Source organism: Hemicordylus capensis, chromosome 1 (assembly GCF_027244095.1).
Source record: "Hemicordylus capensis ecotype Gifberg chromosome 1, rHemCap1.1.pri, whole genome shotgun sequence".
NCBI lineage: Eukaryota > Metazoa > Chordata > Lepidosauria > Squamata > Cordylidae > Hemicordylus > Hemicordylus capensis.
This window is the reverse complement of record NC_069657.1, coordinates 57,800,460-57,816,371: the sequence shown is the minus strand read 5'-3', so window position 1 is coordinate 57,816,371 and position 15,912 is coordinate 57,800,460. Positions and strand designations below refer to the sequence as shown.

At 44.4% G+C, this 15,912-nt stretch overlaps 1 protein-coding gene across 7 annotated transcripts in view; it reads right to left on the bottom strand.

Moving 5' to 3' along the window:
• The window catches only part of HEATR5A (HEAT repeat containing 5A), a 119,830-nt gene that overhangs the window by 68,602 nt on the left and 35,316 nt on the right, over positions 1–15,912 (bottom strand). For all 7 annotated transcript variants that reach the window (XM_053284331.1, XM_053284336.1, XM_053284337.1 and 4 more), the window contains exons 11-12: positions 8,328–8,439; positions 6,393–6,545 (exon numbers count right to left, since the gene is read on the bottom strand). In XM_053284331.1, the coding sequence (XP_053140306.1) occupies positions 6,393–6,545; positions 8,328–8,439 (265 nt within the window). The remainder of the gene's footprint in view (positions 1–6,392; positions 6,546–8,327; positions 8,440–15,912) is intronic.

The following is a 15,912-nucleotide window of genomic DNA, read 5'->3' as shown; positions in this document are numbered from 1 at the left end:
TGGACCTCCTTAGATGACCTTAACATGAGGGGGATCGTGCAAAAGAAGGCACTCTCTAAGGTAACTCGGACCTAAGCCGTTCAGTGCTTTAAAGGTAACAACCAGCACTTTGTATTTTGCCCGGAAACATATTGGCAGCCAATATAACTGTTAAAAGACAGGCATAATATGGTCTCTCCAGGTTGCAACAGAGACCAATCTGGCTGCCACATTTTGAACTAACTGAAGTTTCTAAACTATGTACAAAGGCAGCCCTACATAGAGTGCATTGCAATATTCATTCCGGGAGGTTACCAACTGATTCACAACTATTTTGAGGTCATACTCTTCAAGGAATGGATGCAGTTGTCGAATCAGCCGAAGCTAACAGAGAGCACTCCTGGCCATGGCCTCCACCTGAGATACCAGGGTCAGGCCTTGGTCCAGGAATACTCCCAAGCTGCACACCTGCTCCTTCTGGGGGAGTGTAACCCCATCCAGCACAGGAAGATCTAACTCACTCCTCAGATTCTGAGCCCCCACAATGAGCACCTCCTTCTTGCTTGGATTCGGCTTCAATTTGTTATCCCTCATCCAGCCCATTACTGCCTGTAGGCAGGCATTTAGAGAATGAGTGCCATTTCCTGAAGATGAAAAGGAGTAGATTTGGGTGTCCATCAGCATACTGGTAACACCCAGTACCAAATCTCCTAATGACCTCACCCAGCATTTCAGGTAGATATTGAAAAGCATTGGTGGCAGAATGGAGCCCTGAGGGATTCCATATATTAATAATTATTATTTCTTGTTTACACAGTCAAACAGTTGTTATTGACGGGTTTGTTTTATCCAGACATCGAGTCCTTCCCAAGGACCTGGGATGGCTGAATTTTATCATCAATACTGTTGGTTATTATAGATATCGTCGCAAAATATAGGCTGTTCCCAGTAAAGTTGCTTTTTGTAATTGGCTGATGGTGATTCCTGTGGCCCCTATGGTGTTGAGTTGCTCTTCAAGTTGTTTTGGAATTGCACCTAGGGTGCCAATTACCACTGGGATTATTTTGGTCTTTTTCTGCCACAGCCTTTCAATTTCAATTTGTAGATGATGATGAATGCGATTTCTATACCACCCTTCCAAAAATAGTTCAAGGAGGTTTACACAGAGAAATAATAAATAAATAAGATGGAACCCTGTCCCCAAAGGGCTCACAATCTAAAGATAAACATAACATAGACACCAGTAACAGTCACTGGAGGTACTGTGCTGGAGGTGGATAGGACCAGTTACTCTCCCCCTGCTAAATAAAGAGAATCACCATGTTAAAAGGTGCCTCTTTGCCAAGTTAGCAGCTCCCATTTTGCGGAGCAACTGTCACCAAGCTCCACCATCTGGAATCTACCCGAGAGATAGGAGTGGAACCACTGCAAAGCAGTGCCCCCTGTCCCCAACTCCCCCAGGCAATCCAGGAGGATACCATGGCTGATGGTATCGGATGCCGCCAAGAGATGCAGAAGAACCAACACACTCCCTCTGTTGGTTCCCTGGTAAAGGTCATCCATCAGGCCACCCTAGGCTGTCTCAACCCCATAGCCAGCTCTAAAGTCAGTTTGAAATGGGTCTAGATAATCAGTTTCCTCCAAAACTTCCCGGAGCTGGTCGGCCACCACCCTTTCAATCACCTTGCCAACCAAGGGAGATTAGAGATTGGCCTGTAACTATCCATCGCTAAGGGGTCCAGGGAAGCCTTCTTAAGGAGTGGTCTAACCATTGTCTCCTTCAGAAAAGGAGGTACCCTACCCTCCATCAGTGATGCATTTATGTTATTAACTAGGTCACCTCCAACAATCTCCCTGCTAGATAGAAGCAGCCAAGTCGGACAAGGATCTAGAGAACAGGTGGTAGGCTGCACCACCCCAAGCAGCTTGTCCACATCCTCAGGAATCACAGACTAAAACTGATCCAATCTAATACTGCAAGAGGGATTGTTAGACACCTCCTCCATAGACCTTGCAGAAATAGTGGAGTCCAAGCCAGCCCAAATACAGGAGATCTTGTTTGCAAAGAACCCATTAAAAGCATCACAGCAGAACGACCCTGGAAACTGATCTGAAGTAGAAGGAGCAGAAACTAAACTCCTCACAACCCGGGATAGCTCGGCTGAGTGCGAACCTGCAGTCGCAATGCACGCAGACCAAAATCTCTTTTTTGCTGCATGCACCGCCATTGCATAAGTCTTCAAATGGATAACATGCAGCATTCTGTCAGATTCAAACCGAGTTCTCCTCCACTTGCGCTCTAGTCGCCTACCCAACCACTTCAGCCCCCGCAACTCCTCAGTATACCCAAGGGGCTATTTTTGAAGCAGGTCAGAAGGGATGCTTAGGAGCAATCTTGTCTACTGCTCTGATGAGTTCCCTGTTCCAGGTTCCCACCAGGGCATCGACAGAATCACCAGCCACACCAACATCAAAATCCTCCAAGGCCTTGTGAAATCCTACTGGGTCCAGCAGCCTTTTTGGATGGACAATCCTAATATGCCTACCACCCCTACAGGGCTGGACTGCGGCTGTGAAACCAACTTTTGCCAGGTAGTGGTCCGTCCACGACAATGGTCCGTCCACGACAAATTGCCAGGTAGTGGTCCGTCCACCAGATCCCCGACCCACGGAACACCCCCCTGATCCGAACAAAAGACCAAATCAAATGTATGGCCGGCAACATGAGTTGGTTCAGAAACTAATTGGGATAGGCCCATAGTTGTCATGGCTGCTATGAACTCCTGAGCCACACCAGACAAGCCAGCCCCAAAGTGGATATTCAAGTCCCTCAGTACAGTCTAGGAGACTCCAACACCAACTCCGTGATGAAACTCCGTCAGCTCAGTTAGGGAGTCAGTTGGGCAGCGGGGTGGATGGTACATCAACAGAATCCCCAATCTATCCCTAGTTCCCAGCCTCAAAAATATGCACTCAATATAAGTCAACTGTCTCTGAAGCTGAAATGTTTGCACCCTCACACCTAGTGGATTTTGCTTGCCGAACCAGGTATCACCCTGTTCCTGTCAGCAATCCCACAGGCATCATTTTAAAAGCTACTCTGGCACTTAAAATCTTTTGGTTTTAAGTGCCAACAGTCTGGTTCCATCTTGGTTCAGGTGCCTCCCGTCCCTTCTGTACAGGCTTTGCTTGCCCCCAAATGTATCCCAGTGCCTAACAAATCAAAACCCCTCCTCCCGGCACCACTTTTCTCATCCACGTATTGAGACCCCTCAGCTCCGCCTGTCTCACTGGCCATGTGCATGGAGCAGGTAGCACTTCAGACAATACTACCCTGGGAATCCTGTACTTCAATATGCTACCTAGCAGCCTAGATTTGACTTCCAGGACCTCCTGGCTGCATTTCCTAACATTGTCAGTGCCGACGTGCACCACAACTGCTCCCCAGCACTGCCTAACAGCCTATCTAGACACTGTGTGACATGTGCAACCTTTTCACTAGGCAGGCAAGTCACCAGGCAGTCTACCCATTAGTGACAAGCCCATCTCTCTATGCCCCTAACAATAAAATCACCCACTATTAGGAGGCCCTCAACCCCCAGAGTATCTACTGTGTAAGAAGATATGGGCCATCACCCAAGGAAAGGGTCCCTTCTAAGAAGCATTCCCTCTTCCTCAGACTGATGTGTTTCCCCAAGATCTTCATTTACCATGAGAGCAGAGGAGTTGTCAGCCTGAGACTGAGATGCCTCCAACACATCCCTGAAGACCCAAACCTCTCTGCCTGCCTGAGCTTCTCCAGGTCAGCCACCTTGGCTTCAAAGGAACCAACTTGTTCCCTGAGAGCCAGAAGCTCTTTGTATCAAGCACACACCCGTGACTTCTGTCCCTCAGGCAGACAGTCATACATGCAACACTCTGTGCAATGCAGAGCTATGTGAACAGGAGTTTGCAAACTTAATCCTATTGGGATTGGGAGGTTAGATCCCTAAGCACACTGACGGTGGAGACAGAAATAAGGTCAATACCTTGCTCTCCAGCAATGCCCCCAAACCCTCCAATTTTTGTTCGGTTTTAGCAGGAATGAGCCACAAAATGGCTCTGCAATACAAAATGGTAGCAGGAAGTGACAATGGAAATTTCCAGCCACTCAGGAACTGTACATAGGCAAAAATAGCCCAATCCTCACCCCACAAATAAACTGAGTCCCTATGACCCAACTTCGGATATGCGAATCCACAAATGGAGAACCAGTGAATAACGATCATTTCCTGTACCTCTCCCAAGAGGGCACTGATCTCTTGCACTGACCTCTTGCACTCATGTACGCACCCAATCTTTCAGCATGTGCTTGAGCCAACTGCAGACAAGGACCCATCTAGATCAGGTAGATATGAAAAACTTCTCGCTCCTGCTCTCACACTCTCTCCCTCTTTCTTTCACCCCAAAATCTCTATCCGCCTTCCAAGCACTATAACATGGTGAATGTGTTTCAGCTACTTAAGCCATTCTCTAGCGAGTCTGCCAAACACTTTATGGGAAGGCCATCATTAGCGGGCTTGCTAGGCACGAATCTTTTGCCTAACCATGCTCTTTTCACTTTCTGTAACCCCTATTCCCCTCAATAAAGCAACTATTTGTTTTCAAGGCTCATGTCCATGCTCTGTCTTTTCCAATGCTGCAATCAACTTCCCCAGGTGAAGGTTAACATAGCTGTGGGCTGGTCTGCAACCATTTGAAACTAATTCCCCCCACTTTGAGCCAAGCATAGTCATGAAGAGTGGTAACTATCACACTTCAGAGCAGACCTGTCAGCAAGACAGGCTATGCCACAAGCCAGGTTTTCCAACAGTTATGGAGCAGGGGGAAGAGGGTAAGGAAGAAACATGCCCCATTGGGGTAAAGAGGGGGAAATGAACAACATGCCCCAGTGGCATAAGGAAAGGTGATGGCAGTGAGATCTGTAGGGTAGCACCCATGGTGGCTGGTACTTGCTACCCCCTGCAGACCTCCCTGCACCTGTGCCTGAGGTAACTACCTCATCTAGCCTCATGGAAGGGCCATCCCCGCAAGAGCTAATCCTCAGCATGCTTTTGCTTAAAATGGGCAATTCATCTTTTCTTAACTGAAAAGACAATCTTGAAGTATCTCTGCTAACTGAGCAACCCCTGCTAATCTGAGGAAAGAGACACCTTTTAAGCTTCTCTTTTCTCAGGGAAAAAGCAAACAACCCTATCCAGTCCTAGCACAGCATCCCTCCAATGGCTGTTGCTGGTATCTGCCATGTTTCCTTTTAGACTGTGAACTCTTTGGGGACAGGGGACCATCTTATTTATATATTTATTTTTCTGTATAAACTGCTTTGAGAACGTTGGTTGAAGAGCAATATAAAAATATTAGTAGTAGTACTTGTAAAACATCTATTTATAAATCACCAAGAAACACTATCTTCTACTCACAAACTGGTGAGTGGCATGTAATAATAATAATAATAAATAGCATTTATATTGTGCCATTTGAGTGTGTAAGACTCTTCACATGCATTCTCGAGGCATGGGAATCAAACCGGGGAAGTTCTGCTGTTCTGTTCAGTCTTGAAGCCACTACATCAGACCAGCTCTCAAGTACTGCAGATAATAGAATGCAGTATTACCTTATGATCATCAGCAACCAAGAAAAATGGCTATGCCAGGGACCCTCTGCAGGACCTCTGGCATTACTGTTGGAGAAAGCAGGCATTGGGGAGGAACTTTTAAATATGTTTTCTTCTACAATTTCCATCTAAAGATCTCTGTCCTGTATGACATAGTGGTTGGAATGCTAGACTTGGGCCAGAAAGACATCTGTTCAAATCCCTACTCAGCCACGCTGCACACTGGGTTACTTTGGGCCAGTCATTATTTCTCAAAATTATGTACCACATAGGGCTCCTGCTTTGGGATACAAATGTAATTAATCAATGAACTTGCTCAAGTAAAAGTGGATCGCTTATGCTCAATATGACATAGGCTAGATAAGTTCTGGCATATCTGCTGAATTAATGCTCACATTAATCTATCCTCATTTTAAAAGGAAATTTTCTTTAATTTCACACATATTAATCTAACTCACAAGATGAAATCTCCAGCTCTGATACCTTAATTTATTTTTCAAACATGTTCTAATGGAACATAAAAGGACAAGCGGTTTTGCGGAGGGCGGGGATGCATCTATCAGTTTTATGGGAACACAGTGTAACTTAAATATAATCAATATGGGAAGCATACATTGATATTAGCTATATAGATCAGAATGATCACAAAACACAGTATATTTTACCTAACAGACACAACAAAATCAACACACTATTTTTCTGTACATCTTTTGCAAACTCAGAGGGGGGGGGAGAGGAACTAGTGGTAAATGTTACATACCACAGAGAGCCCCTGCCCGGCCTTCCAGTGTCACTTGCCATGTGAACGAATCACCCCGACTCTTCTCCGTTTCTAAATCTTTAGGAGATAGTGGGAACACACACTTCCATAGTAACAGCATTCTTGAAAGATGATGCTGGACAACTGTAGGACCTATAATTTTTAAGAGTGAAAATTTTCTTGTAGGAGTATTATGAGCTATAGTATTATAAAAGCAAGAGCCAAGTACAGGGGATGGAGCTGCTCTGGGAAGAGCAGAAGGTTCCAAGTTCCCTCCCTGACAACTCCAAGATAGAGCAGAGAGAGACTCCTACCTGCAGCATTGGAGAAGCCACTGCCAGTCTGTGTAGACAATACTGAGCTAGATAGACCAATGGTCCGACTCAGTATATGGCAGCTTCCTATGTAATATGCAAGCCCCCCAAACACCACTTATTGGCTGCCAAAAGAGCTGAAGCTCATTGTTTCTAATCTGCATGAAGAGTTCATTGCTACTGATCAGTTGTTTAATTATACATATTACACTTGGACCCAAAGAGCCCCAAAATTAAAAGTTACTTAATTTTCCCAGTTCCAGCAAGAAAATCTCAGAGCAACACTATTTCTGGTTTCTTTTGTGAAGCATCTAGTGACAGGGATATTTGAACCAGCTTGAAGTTGAGCTAGTTCACCACTGAACTGGGCTGGCTCAAGGGTTTGCCCTCAAGCCAGACCAGGCCCGGTTGGGCTTGACCTCAAGCCAAATCCCCTGGACCAGAGCCAGTCCAGGGTTTGAAATGTTAAAAAAACAAATTAATTCACCACTGAGCCCAGGTCATTTTGCCATATCGGGGGCTGCTACCGCGGTGGTGTGGTGTTGTCTCTGAAACCTCCACCTCTCCCCAGTCTTTTCTGGGCTGCTTTGGCCCATTTGGGGGCCTCTCCAGTGCTCTCCTGGTGGCCATCTTGAAGGCTGCCACACATGCACACAGGCTGTTTGCATACCCAGTTGGGCGCACAAATAGCCCGTACGCATGCGCAGGGGCCTACAAAATGGCCACTGCAAAAGAGCCGGAAAGACCCCAAAACGGGCCAAACCAGCCCAGAAAAGACTGGGGAGAGGCGGGCAGGGGGAGGGGAAGGCTTCAGGGACCCCACCGCGACAGCTCCTCCGCTGAGGCAGCAGGATGACTTGGACCCAACAGTGAGTTAACAAAAAGGCTGCAGGAGGGGAGGGAGGGATTGGCAAAAATTATCCTACCAAAAAATGTGGAAGTGTTTTTCATTTGCATGAGAGCAACTTAAATATTATACATTCTCCATTTTTCAATTAATAGGACATTTTGTATAAAAGGACTGCCATTTGTTTTTCTCCCTCTTTCCGCCACCACATAACTCTTTGGGGAGGGTGGAAATTTAACTTCTAGAGAACTTCAAACCTTGAGCTGAAATTGTAAACATTTTAGCGAAATCAGACAGGTTTTATCACTGTATTCATTTGCATAGTCCAAGTTCAGAAATTCAGTTTTCCTGGTAATTATATTAGCATTTTTGATGCTAATATAATTATGCATTGATGCATTTTTGATGCATTGATCAAATTGATGCATTTTTCTTAATTTTAATACCAAAAAGGTAGATGCACTTCCACCAAACTACTCATAGAATTAGATGGATCATTGTAGAACAATTTAACTTAGTTGTGGTTCCAGTTTTTATCACTATACGACAATTTGAAAAAAAGACATCTATCACCTGAGAGAGAGTTTTTAAAAAGGCCATTTACTACAACAGACAGATATTCTTGCAAACTACAAAAGAGTTTTTAAAAAGAGGTTGTGGAGCAGAACAGCATTTCATATACAGAAATAATAAAAACCACAAGGAGACAAGACAGACATTGCCCTACTTCTCACTTGAAGAGAAATAAAGGAAGGACTTGGTCAGTAATCTTACCCAGTGTCATTAAAGCAGCTATCAGTAGCCATCCAGACTGCATTCGCTGTACTGAAATGCGACTGTTTTGAGAAGCAGAACGCAATAAATCCTCAGCTACCATCATAATAACCTACAGTAAAATAAAACCAGTAAAGCAAGACCCATTATTACCATAGCATAGCACACCACACAAATTCAGTGCTTTTAGACAACTACACATATATATCTGACAGATCCCAGTGAAGGTAAATGCATAAATTTACCTCAACAAGAGCTTCATGCTCATACACATGACCCTAAAAAGAGGCGATTGAGAGGACGGCGAGTGTATGAATGCCTTGAACAAAATTCCAGAATAGCAGTTTTGCCATCCCATTTTAATCAAAGTATTTGTGGCATCTTAAAGATTAACAAATAAATTGTGAGAAGCTTTTCAGGGCATAGAAGCAGCCTCTTGAATTAATAATATATCCATACACATTGGTGGTGGTAGTTTACAAAACTATGATTAAAAGGCTGGGCAAAGCAAAGGACAATAATGTGTCACTAACAGTGACACAGCAATAGTGTGTCACTTTCTTATGCAGAGAACAAGGTTCAATTAGAGCTAATGTGACCCACTCCTAATCAATGGCCACTGATGTTAACAGGTTGCTTAACTGTAAGAGATTATCTTTCTGGTGATCCATGTTCACTCACAAAATGGATTCTGCACCTGCACAGTAATCCCCGCAGAAGAATTCCATAGCTCCATGAGGCACTCTTTGGTTCCGCCAAATCACACACATGACACAACCATTATTTTTGGCATGAGAGCACCTTCTCCTCAGTGTTTGATTGGCTGCTGGGATGATCATGAAGAACATAGATAGATGGATGGATGAAGTCAGGTAAGCTATTACTGTGGAAGTATCCTAGCAGCTGGGATGGCCGGGTGGGTGTTGTGAGTGAACATAGATCACCAGAAAGGTCACTTGTTACAGGTAAGCAGCCATGTGAGAAAATCCATGTTCCCTCACAACATGGGCGATTAGTGAGCAAACGGGTATAGCTAGGGGAGAGGAGGCCCGTGTTCACCTCTCTCTCTAGCGACCCCTCAGAGTGAGGGAGAGAATGAATTAAATAGGGAGTGGTGGAGCTGGGGGTCCCTCAGGAGCTGGAGACCCAGGTTCTTTGAACCCTTTCGCTCAATTATAGCTACACCCCTGTGAGCAAACCTGAATGGTGGTGGGTGTGTGCTAGGATAATTTGAGCACCTTTTTCAGAATCGCGTGGTCCAAGTTGGCCTCCGCTACTCAGCCGATATCCACAGCATAGTGCTTCACAAAAAGGAATTCTGAAGACTACAGTGCTGCTTACATAAGAACATAAGAACAGCCCTGTTGGATCAGGCCCATGGCCCATCTAGTCCAGCATCCTATTTCTCACAGTGGCCCACCAGATGCCACTGGGAGCCTACAGGCAGGAGTTGAGAGCATGCCCTCTCTCTCCTGCTGTTACTCCCCTGCAACTGGTATTCAGAGGCACCCTGCTTCTGAGGCTGGAGGTGGATTATAGCCCTCCAACTAGTAGCTGTTGAAAGACCTCTCCTCCATGAAGTTATCCAAACCCCTCTTAAAGCCATCCAGGTTGTTGGCTGTCACCACATCTTGTGGCAGAGAATTCCACAAGTTGATTATGCGTTGTGTAAAAAAGTACTTCCGTTTGTTGGTCCTAAATTTCCTGGCAATCAATTGCATCGGATGACCCCTGGTACTAGTGTTACGTGAGAGGGAGAAGAATTTCTCTCTATCCACTTTCTCCACACCATGCATGATTTTATAGACCTCTATCATGTCTCCCCGCAGTTGACTTTTTTCTAAACTAAAAAGTCCCAGGTGTTGTAGTCTTGCCGGATAAGGAAGGTGCTCTAGGTCCTTGATCATCTTGGTTGCCCTCTTCTGCACCTTTTCCAGCTCAACAATGTCCTTTTTTACATGTGCTAACCAGAATTGTACACAGTACTCCAAGTGTGGTCACACTATAGTTTTGTATAAGGGCATTACAATATTAGCAGTTTTATTTTCAATCCCCTTCCTAATGACCCCTAGCATGGAATTGGCCTTTTTCACAGCTGCCACACGTTGAGTTGATATTTTCAATGAGCTGTCCACCACGACCCAAAGATCCCTCTCCTGGTCAGTCACCGACAGCTCAGATCCCATCAGCATATACTTGAAGTTGGGGGTTTTCGTCCCAGTGTGTATCACTTTACACTTGCCAACACTGAACCGCATTTGCCATTTTGCCACCCACTCATCCAGTTTGGAGAGATCCTTTTGGAGCTCCTCACAATCCTTTTTGGATTTCACTAGCCAAAAGTGTTTGGTATCATCTGCAAATTTGGTCACCTTGCTGCTTACCCCTACTTCTAGATCATTTATGAATAAATTAAAAAGCACCAGTCTGAGTACAGATCCCTGGTGGACCCCACTTCTTACTTCCCTCCATTGTGAAAACTCTCCATTTATGCCTACCCTCTGTTTCCTGTCCCTCAACCAGTTAGCAATCCACACATGTACTTGTCCCCATATCCCATAACTGCTAAGTTTCCTCAAGAGTCTTTGATGATAAAATTTGTAGAAAGCTTTTTGGATGTCCAGGTATACCATGTCAACTGGATCACCTTGATCCACACACTTGTTGACAGTCTCAAAGAACTCCAAAAGGTTTCTGAGGCAAGATTTACCTTTGCAGAAGCTATGCTGGTTCTCTTCCAGCAGGGCCTGTTCTTCTATGTGCTTTACAGTTTTAACCTTGAGGATGCTTTTCATCTGTTTGCCTGGAATGGACGTTAAGCTAACCAGCCTATAATTTCCTGAATCACCCCTGGATCCCTTTTGAAAATCGATGTTACATTTGCTCCTTTCCAGTCCTCTGGTACAGAGTCAGATTGTAGAGATATGTTATATATTTTTGCAAGGAGGTCAGCAATTTCCCATTTGAGTTCTTTGAGGACTCTTGGATGGATGCCATCTGGCCCAGGCGATTTGCTAGCCTTCAGTTTTTTCAGACAGTTTATATCATCAACTCGTCACTACTATCTGACTCAGTTCTTTAGCCTCCGTCCCTGAAAAGCCTGGTTCAAGAACAGGTATATGTTCAGTATCCTCTGCCGTGAAGACCAATGCAAAAAATTCATTTAGCTTCTCTGCAATCTTCATATCCTCCTCAATAATCCCTTTGCAAATGACTGTCATGCTTATGCCTAACATGTGGGTTGCTGAAGCCGCTATAGCCCTAGTAGAGTGTGGCTTGACTCTGGAAAGAGGTTTTACGCTTTGTTTATTCTAACAGATGATTAATTCTATCTGCCAGTGTGGAAATCTGTCTGGAGACAGGATGTGCCTTTTTCCTCCTTTATAGGAGATAAATAGCTTGTTGAACTTTCTGAACACCTTTGTTCTGTCCATGTAATAAAGTAGAGATCTTCTAATTTCCATGGAGTGCATAGACATCTCCAGAGGAGAAGCAGCGTTCATGAAGGAGGAGGTTAAGACTAGGTTCAGATGAAATTCAGAGACTACTTTGGATCTGAAAAATTGATTTGTTCTTAGAATGACCTTGTCCGGAAAGAACTTTGTGTAAGGGGAATCAGTTCTTATTGTTGACAGTTCACCGACTCTCCATGCTGATGTAATGGCAACCAAGAACACAGTCTTTAAAGTTAGAAATTTAAGGGGAGGCGGCGGCTAGGGGTTCAAACACCTTTGAACCTTTGTACATAGTTCAGAAACTTCAGTTAGTTTAAAATGTGGCAGCCAGATTGGTCTTTGGGGCAACCCGGAGAGACCATATGCCTGTTTTGAAACAATTACACTGGCTGCCCAATACGTTCCCAGGCAAAATACAAGGTGCTGGTTATTACCTTTAAAGCCCTGAATGGTTTAAGTCCGGGTTACCTTAGAGAGCGCCTTCTACTGTACGATCCCTACCACATGTTAAGGTCATGTGAGGAGGTCCATCTTCAGTTACCACTGGCACGTCTGGTGGTGACTCAGAGGTGGGCCTTCTCTGTAGCTGCTCCTGGGCTGTGGAATGCACTCCTGGCAGAAATCTGTAATCCGAGTTATTATTAGCCTTCAGGAGAGCCCTTAAAACCTATCTGTTTGGCTTGGCCTTCTAGGATTTTTAAACTATAAATATTTGGCCTGGTTTTCCAGGGTTTTAAAAACTGTTTTTAATGTTTTAATTGTTAATGGTTTTATGTTGTTTTTACAGTTTCCAATTTTAACTCTTAACTGATTTTAGTAGCTTTTATTTTAATGTAAACTGCCCTGGCCCACTTTGGAAGGATGGTATAGAAATCAAATAAATGAACCAACCAACAAACAAACTGAGCCTCTGTAAGTGTAGATAGGAAACATAAGAAACAGCTTTCTACTGAGTCAGTCCATTGGGTCCATCTATCTCAGAAGTATCTGAACAGACTAGCAGCAGCTTCTCCAAGTTTGCAGGCAGAAGTCTATCTCAGACCTATCTTGAAGACACCAGGGACGGAACTTGGAACCTTCTACATGCAAGTGATCTTACCAGAGTGGCCCCATTCCATAAGGGATCTTACAGTGCTCCCTTTCAAATATAAACCAGGGTGGACCCTGCTCAGCCAAGGGCACAATTCATGCTTGCTACCACAAAGACTAATGCAAGACTCCAAAGTTCAATAGGCTTCCTGATTGGTAGAAACATATTATTGATCCCCTTAAGGAATCTTTTTGAGTCAGGGTAGCAAAATATGGTGTGCGTGTCCCAACCAGGATGTCTTGCAGGGAGTGCAGCCAAATGAAACTTAATAGAGACATTGGATAGGCCTCAGTTCTTTAGACTTGTTAAGTATAAAAGGATTTGATGTATGGGAGCTTTGTAGGGATCAAAACTTTTGGTAGTAGCATACTGTGTGAACCGCCTCTATTTGCATTTTTAGTTTCTTCTTGTTGACTATTTCCTCTCATTTGGGAGGATGTCATCTAAAAGTTGAGTCTCCAGGCAGTTAGGTTCATTACCTGGAGGTTGTGGTGGAAGATGTGGCCTGATCCCTGCAATAGGACATTGGGGGGGGGGCGGGCGGAAAAAGAGTTGACCATCAGCCACCTTTAGGTCCAGTCTAACAAACCATTCTTTCCTTGCTAATAGGGGAAGGATGACTTGTAAGGATATCAAATGGAATTTCCTCACTTTCACATGTTTGCTCCATTGTCACAAGTCCATGGTGGGACAGAGGCCTCCACCCTACTTGGGAATTTGGAAATATCTTGAGTAGAAACCTTTCTCCTGGTCCTCCGGTGAAACTGGTTCTATCACCTTTTTTTGAAATAAAGAATGCACTTCTAAGGTAGGAATTGAGATGGTGAATTTTATGCCTGAAAGAACAGGGAGATTGGTAAATTCTATGTCATAACCTGTTATAATGCTCAACATCTATGCATCCACTGTTATGAGACACCAAGTATGGGGAAAGGGTGTGAGCAGGATAGGAGAAATGGAGAATTCGAGATATATCATGGTCTAAGGTGTCAAAGAGTCTGTTCTGACTGTTCTTCATCTTCAGTCTCTATTGCTACCTTTGCTTTTGAGGATATGGTTTCCTCATGTTGCGTCTCAAATATTTCTTATAAACTCTCCTGTCAGCCTGCTTATAATGGAATCTTTGCCTACCATAAAATTTGAACTTCTGTGAGTAGTACCATTGTGATGGGGAGCAAATGAAAGTTATCTCTGTACAGTGTGACATTTTCATCTTTCATCTTTTTCATCTCATCAGTTTGGGTGTTGAAGGGACCTTTGCCCTCAAATGGTAGTTTTTTTTAATGTTATTCTTCATGTCAGCTTGAAGGAAGGTCAAATGTAGCCATGCATGCCTTTGAAGGGATACTACAACTGTGATGGTACGAGATTCTGTCTGTCAGGTGCTTGGCTGTGCTTAAATGCTGCCTTGCAATGTCAGCAGACTTGTTGAGAGCTGTCTTGAACTTGTCACAGAACTCTTCTGGCACATCCTTAAGGTCATCCTTCAAGCTGTCCCAAACAGAGTAATGATACTTTGCCATGCAAGCCATTTAGTTTGCTATTTGATGGTCAACAAGAAGTGAAATTAAATCTTCATCCCATGGCATCTAGCTTTCTGCATGCACAGAAAGGACCAAATCTGCCTGCAGACCTGTCTGAGTTGTCATTTGGGCAGCAGGAGGGGAGCTGAAAGGAGCTCTCACCACACTCCCTGCCCCCATCTCATAGTCACTGCACCCACTGGACACAGCAGCTGTTTTTAGAAGTTAAGAGGGGAACTTTCCCCTCCCCCACCCCCCTCGCAGCCCTCACTGCTCTCCCCACAGCGGCTGTTGCTGTCATCCCACCATACAGTGGCATTTTTTTAAAAGGCGAAATGGGAAACTTTCCCCTCACCTGCCCTCCCACTCCAAGTCTTTACTTGCAAAGGGGAATCCTTGCTGGATTCCCCTTTACATGGCTTTCAACCCAGTTCATGAGTGGGGGGCCTGGCTCAGCTTGCTGCTGGGCCGAGCTTTCGAGCCCAGCTGGTTCAAGCACAAACCAACTCAAGGGCAAGCTTGTTTTCATATCCCTAGTCTTGGCTATCAACACAGCCGATGTCGGTACAATGACCATTGACGTGTATCACCGAGTGGATGGAGATGTTGGTACAACCAGTGTAGATTCAATGGCCATTTTCAGTATTGAAGTTGATGCTAGTGTTGAACCAAAGGTCTTGCAGTGTCTGGAGATGTCTGAAAACTCTGATGCCTGTCTTGGACAGTCGACAGAGATGGTGTATGTGGAGACTGCTTCAAGGTAGATTCGAAGTTTTCTCCAGGAGTCGTCAATCCCAATGGTTGATTTGTCGATTTCCGGTGATGTTTCAAACTCGAGGGGCTCAGAGTCTTCTGTTTGGTGTATTCTCTTTATATGATGCCGATGGTCCTTGCTAACAGCCTGGGGCTTCTCAAATGTTGACTCCCCTCGGTCTTTTTCAGAGCGAGGTGCCTGAGTTACTGATCTCGGCGAGCATTCCAATGTCCACTATATTGGATGATTGCCTGACACAGATAACGCCAAAATCAATGGTATTGGCAATCTTGGCACTGGAGTTGGGGTCTTAGTGCGCTTTTGTACAAAGCCAACATTAGATGGAGTTCTCTGCTTTTTTTGTGTTTGCTTTGAAAATGACAGACAAATTTTGCAGGACTTTACCTTGTGATTTTCTTGCAGGCAAATTAAACATTCATTATACATGCCAGAGGAAGCTCTATAGGCAGAACGTTTCTTGAAAGTTTTTTTTAGAGTCCATTAGACCAGTGACCAAAATGAGTGTGAAAGAGAAAATCTGAAACAGTCCATAGTTTGAGAGCCAGTGGAACCACTGATCAAGACCAAAACTGAGGCAAAATCCAGGGCAGAAACAAGAAACAGTCTATTGTTCAAAGCCAGAATAAATCAAATCATTATTTTAAGAACTAAGAAACAAGCAGGGCAAATCCTTCACGAGGTAAATGCTGTGGTGGTTAAGAAGGAACTGAGGAGAAGGTGCTCTCCATTGAAAATAATAGTC